A 6,768-nucleotide genomic window follows, 5' to 3' on the forward strand; every position below is an offset into this window, starting at 1 on the left:
ACTACACCCTAATATATCTCTGTGCAAATAATACATTAAAGCAATAATTCAACAAGGAAGAAATAATAATTGCTAAAGTTAATAATTGTTTATTATAATTTTGCAAATTTGTTATGTATAATTTTATATCTAAATATTATTAATATTATATTCTTACATATTCTTCTATATAAATTTACATTACGTCTATTATTTGTAAGTATATTTTTATATCACATACTGTGTCACTGTAATATAATTTAATATTTTTATATCTCTCCATAAAGCAAATATTATATTGAGATAATATATTATAATATAAAATCATTTTAATCAAAACCAGGCAAATATTTCGACAAATATAGAAGATACGAAAAATATTTTAACCGTTTGAAAATCACATGAAGGTCACCTTCAATTTCTTAAACGAAAATCCTCATTTTTCATTGCATATTCTTATAGCTTATCTCGAGATTTTTCCAAAATACTATAATAAAATATTTTTTCCTTAAATATTTTACTATTTATGAGGATTGAGAATTTGATTTCTTTTATTTTCATTTCTACATAAAAATGAATTTTCAGTGCAAAAATGAAAATAAGAAACAATCTCCAATAGCCTTGATCTTAATAAATGTTATCCAGCATATGATCTTGAACAACATTCAAAAGATTTTCGGTCGGTTGTTCATAAAATCGTACGTAATGCTAATGCCAGCGGTATTGTAACCTTCAATCCTCATAACTCAAAAAATACTTAAGGAAAAATATTTTTTATAGTATTTTGAAAAACTCGAGATAAGCTACAAGAATGTGCAATAAAAAATGAAGTTTTTCATTTAAGAAATTGAAGGTGACTTTCACATGACTTTCAAAAGATTATCCAAGATTAAATCAATTACCATCTTATGTTCTCCTTTAAACCATACAACTTTTATCTGAAATATTTTTCCGTATCTTCCGTATTTGTCGAGATATTTGCCTGGTTCGATTAAAATGACTTATCCTGTATATTCACATCAGAAATGTAGTTAACGTGACTCAAACATATCAAGTTTTTCAGCTTAAAAAATATTATTAAAAAAAATATAGTAAAAAAATATTATTGAATTTTTTTATTGCAATTTAAATTTTTTTGGGGTAATTTTAATCAAAAATTTATCGATAAATTATGCAGTCACGCGGCCTTTTATATTTTTATGCGGACGTTTTATGCTTGGCATTACGACGCTGCGCGCTGCCACGTGCCGCGTCATTTGATTTTAGAATTTCTGTATAATTTTCCCCTACAGCACGAAATATTGCAGCAATATTTTAATAGTACAATATTAGAAAAATCGCAACAATGTTACTGCAATATTAAAGTTTTAATATTTTATTGGAAATATTACAACATTATTATGAAATATTGTAATTTTAATATTTTGTAAAAAATATTATAATTAAATAAATACGATCCCGTCACAAGAGAGCTACGCTTCTCATAAGAAGAAAAAGCCCAAAAATCCTATAAGAAGGCGTATGCAAATTAAGCTGAAATCTCTTGGAAGCTCTTTTTTCAGGTATGCTTTCTGGGTCTTTAAAATTTTAATCATAACTTTTTTAATCATAACTTTGTCGTATTTTGAATCTGATGTTAAGCAATAATATTTTAATAAAATTGGATTTATTATTAAAATGTTATATAATGTTGTAGTAATATATCTGCAATATTTCTCTAAATAAATATTGCAGCGATCATAAAATATTGCAGCAGTATTTTATTTTAGCGGATTAAGAATACTACAATACTGCAGCAATGATTCATGAAATATCGCATTCTTTCAAAGTAATGCTGCTATAATATTTTGTATTGTATTTTGTATTGTATTTATAACTTTTACAAAATTTCTCAAATTTTTTATATAAATTTGAATACTTTTCAGAAGTGCTGAGAAAGTTCACATCTTTTCTAGAATTTTTATATATATAGTGAATTTTGAATTATTCTAAGATTTCTCATTCTCTAATTTCCGAAGGAAACTTATAACATCTGAAAAATTTTGAAGTATTTATAAGAAATTTAAAGGAAATAAGCACAATAGAAAAGCTCGAGGCTATGTGGCAAAGATGGATATTTATAACAATAAGAAAGAGACTGGGTCTCGGTTCGAATCCTGGAGCGCTCTGATATTGTTCTCGTATTGTCACTTATTTCTTCCATGTTTAAAAAAAAATCTTCATAAACATGATAAATTTTTAAAAATATTATGAGAACTTTTTTCGACAGAGATATAAAAAGTATTAATTTAATTTCGTGCCTTCAGAAGAAAACGTTTCCGTGCATATTGAGACACATGTACATTACGTTACGTGAGAATATAAATTTTCTGATGTCACATGCGATATGAAAGAAACAAACAGGAAAGGTTGACGTTGACAAAAATGATTGCAATTTATACTCACTACAGCCATCTTCATCAGTGCCATCGACGCAATCGACAGTCATATCACATCGTTGATGCGGTGGTATACAATACGTTTTGTTGAAACTATACTGGCCACACGTGATCTGGCCTATCTCGCAATCAGGCGGCGCTAAAATCCAATTCAAAAATTAATAACTTAAAAAATTACATTATAAATTAAATTATATATAAATAAATTAAATTTAATAAATTAATATACAATAACTAAATAATGCTTATATCAGTTGAAGCTGTATCTCGAATGCTTCAAATAATTTCATATGAATTTATATACCATTTGTAGTCTCTCAAATTGCGAATTAATTGTTCAAACTTGTAGCGTTTTTTACTGGCAGAGCTGATGCGCACTTGGTACATTTTAAAGTCGGTGTACACATATTGATGTAAAGATGTACGTTAAAAATATAGAAACGAATTAAACCGCAAAATCCTCAATACATTTTATTGTAGTATTTGATAAAATATGCATTGGTATATTATTAATTGAGATAACTCATTTTTATATTCCGATTAAGTTAGTGTACAACAGTTTTGTGCACTGAATGCGCATTAGTTCTATCAATGAAAAACGCTATTAAAAAACGCAACTGACTACTATATTACAAATTAAATTGAAAATTTAATAATTTGATGTTAACTTGGCATCATTCTTTATAGATTTTCAGTACATTAAGATTTTCTTAAAATTCTTAAAAATTATTTTTTAGTCATTGTATGTTCTGAAAACATAAAATTTAACAAATCTCTCCCTGAGCAGATTCTAATTGGTTCATAGAATTTTTAACATTTTGGTACTGTGATCTTCATGTGAAGATCGGAAATTCAAATAGGGGATAATAAGGGTCTCTTTTACCAATCTCGGTTAAGTTAATTGACGGTTAATTTGGGCCTCATTTAGGCCCAATTTCATGGTTAATTTTTAACCGAGATTTAACTTAAAATAAACAAATCGCCGGTTAACTTAATTGGGGTTGATGAAAGAGACTCTAAGAAAAAGAAGTCATTGTGTGTTCACATTATAGTTCTAATGAGTCGTTTATTATTATTAATAAATTAAATTAAATTATAAAATTTAACGTTGATATAAAAAAGTTGAAATAGAATATCTCGAGCTGCCTCGTGATTAACTCGCTGTGGCCAGAAAACAATTGATTCATCATTAATAATAATCTAAATTATTAAATAAATATAAATTTTCGAATACCAGGATACAAGAAAGACAACCAGATAATCTAAATATCGATACAAAGCTAAAATTATACAAGGAGCAAGCATGATTTAATCTCTTCTGTTATCAGAGATTCAGAATACTTGGCGAACTCTGACAAAATAGGAAACTATTTTTTTTAAACTTTTATCAGCATTCTTTCATTCAGAAACCAATACAGAGAGAAATTCGGAGATGTTGCGCTTAATTCCTGAAGACATTTCATTGAAAAGGGACACAATGTGCATCATGCGAAGAATCGTTAATACAACGTAACATACCGATATGGTGCAATAATTGTGCGCGAGTATATAATCAGTCGATTCGTCGGACGATCGAGGGAAGCACCCTCGATCGTTTAATATACCGGATGGTACGACAATCATGTTGCAGCGCCAGGCTATCACTTTAATTGCTATTTTTTCCAAACAATATATATATATATATATGATCGACGATTTTTTTTAGATTCTTCATTCTATTAATAGAACTCGGTGAAATTTTGAATTAACAGTTTCGTTCATTCCCGTTTTCAATTTGGAGATATTAGAGTAAAGATTCAAAAAGGAGATTTATTGTAATACTTGTAATAGATACCTACAAACAAATACAAGTAATTGATGACCGAGAAGGAAGGGGATGGATATTGAGGAGAAAGTTGTCGAGCGTAGAATTGGGACTGATATTCCACGCAAAGTGAGATACAATCGTGCCAATGGATCCGTTTCATCGAATGATGCGCGATACTTGTGCATACTGTCCTCGAAAGAGGGTCACAGCCTTGCTTCCGGTTTTACATTGTCACCCGCATAATAAATGGCCGTCACTTCACGGTGGCCTAGGCAAACAGCGAATTCTGAACAGGAGCAAGGGACACGCGCTTGTGGAGAAAAAGGCAATTGGATCCGAATCTGATTTCTTATAGAATATACTCACAATTAGGAAAAATATTTGGAAAAATATTTCACAATTAGGAAAACCTTTATATACATTATTACAATATAGAGATAATAACTGTACAAGTTTTAATAAAATTAATTAGTAGAATTAATGTACATAATTGAATAAAGTACTTTATTGTTTCTTATATTTGCAATAAAATAGTTTATTTAACTATGTACATTATTTATTATATTAATTTTATACATAAAAAACTTGTATAACTGTTCTTTTATAATTGTCATTATTTTTTTCTGAGTCTAAACGATATTGTTTTATAAAAAAAACGGTCAGAGATGAATTTCTTTTATTGTTAATAAAAATTTTACATACATGTAAATTTACTCTATTCAAAAAATTAAAATGTTATTAGAAAGAAATTTGGTATCACGATTACATAGCGTACGCATCAAATTTGATGAAAAATACTTCAGAATTGAGTCATTTTTTGCCTTAGAAGCATTTTTGTTAGAAGATTGTTTTGTTGAAAGATTACAAAGAAGATAATTTTATCTTTATGAAGATTACATTTTTATGTTATCCTTGAACTCTTTAAAAACTGTTCCCAGACATTATCGCAGCTTCGCTAATCTAATAGGATTTTTTTCATCCGCCTTTAAATCTCGAAAAAAACATTGATTGTCCCTTGCATGAAAAAATAACGCAAAGCTCAAATTGTATTATACTTCCTGTAAATCTAACGATAAGAAACAATCACAAAAGTGGTCACGTAAGCTGCATGGAAAAAAATATTAGAAGACAAAGAGACTAAGCACTTCCGAGAGGAAGCCTCGGATTTTCGTCGAACGCTCTTCCGGCACGAGATTTGTTATAAGCTACATAATTCGCAACAATCCATTCTGTTCGTAAACAGGAAGAGCGTAAAAATTGGCTATCTCAAGGCTGCAATCATAATCGCTCCGAGCAAATCTGAATCGCGTAGAATTAGTCGAAAAATTTGAGCATAATCTCAGAAAGTTCGACATAAAACTTTTAATGCATATCATCTTATTTTATATCTGAAATTATGTCAATTTAAAAATTAAGATCCATTTCTTAAAAATTTAAATTTTTTTTAAACAGTTAATATCAATTAATTTCCAATAACACTATCAGGACTATAGTGCTTATGAGCAAAATTAATTTTTTACATCTTGGAATCTTCGCAATCGTAAATCCTGCTAGTCTTTACCTATTGGCCAAGAGTACTGAATGAAGGAGATGGATTCTAAAAGTTCTTTCACCGCGAGCTGTAATGAGGGCAGCGGATTATACATGCATCCCTCTTTATTATTTCTTAATGAAGCATAAGTCATTAATTATTTATTAGCATGAACGTGAAGCATATTTTTCCGATTAAATTTCACATTCAAAGGTGCTCCAATTTCACAGAAATTCTGATTGTTCTTTGAGATATATTTATTATAATCACATGCGAATATATGTATATAATACGACAATAAAACTAACAGTAACAATAACAAAAAAATAAAAAATCTTTTATTCATCACAGAAATAATCTCAAACGAACTCTCTTTCTATAGCTTTATCTTTTTTCTTTTTTTTTATTTTATTTTTTTACAAAATGTAAAAATAAGTGGCAAAATAACATTTATAAAATAACTCTCTTAATTTTTTTGGATACTACATCCTCAGAAAAAAACATAATAATAATAATAATTAATCGTATTTGTATTATAAAAATAATAAGACATGCATTCTTATTATATAATATTAAAAAATTATTCATAATTAATACCACACAGGCCATAATTATTGCTAGAAGACACAACAACGTGTAAACTATGTTAAATATTTTTAGAATTATACAGATAAAGAAGAAACATTCCGATACTTACGACATGATTGCATTTCATCGCTGTTGTCGTCACAGTCTCCACGATAATCGCATACCAGAATCGACTGTATACATTTGCCATCGTTGCACCTGAACATGTTATTCCCGCAGCCATCGCCTGTAACAGAAAGCATGGAGCATGAAGGGATCGGCCGGGAAGCGATACTGCTGCCGTGATAGGTGAAAGGTTCAATGCCTGCCGCCGGAGAACTGCCGTTTCTAGGTGTAACCGTTGCAGAAGATAGGATTCTTCTAAGTCTTTTTTTTAATGAATCCTCATCCGATGAACTTTCGCGCAACGATTATTTCGCCACCTC

The 6,768-nt window shown here is 29.2% G+C and overlaps 1 protein-coding gene across 1 annotated transcript in view; it reads right to left on the reverse strand.

Annotated features, from left to right (window-relative positions):
- Positions 1–6,567, reverse strand: part of LOC105625684 (low-density lipoprotein receptor-related protein 2) — a 46,126-nt gene extending 39,559 nt beyond the window's left edge. Inside the window, exons 1-2 of the mRNA XM_012207008.1 lie at positions 6,453–6,567; positions 2,425–2,556 (exon numbers count right to left, since the gene is read on the reverse strand). Coding sequence (XP_012062398.1) covers positions 2,425–2,556; positions 6,453–6,549 — 229 coding nt within the window. The 5' untranslated portion in view covers positions 6,550–6,567. The remainder of the gene's footprint in view (positions 1–2,424; positions 2,557–6,452) is intronic.
- Between the last annotated feature and the right edge of the window lie 201 nt (positions 6,568–6,768).

Source organism: Atta cephalotes, assembly GCF_000143395.1.
Source record: "Atta cephalotes unplaced genomic scaffold scaffold00003, whole genome shotgun sequence".
Taxonomy (NCBI): domain Eukaryota; kingdom Metazoa; phylum Arthropoda; class Insecta; order Hymenoptera; family Formicidae; genus Atta; species Atta cephalotes.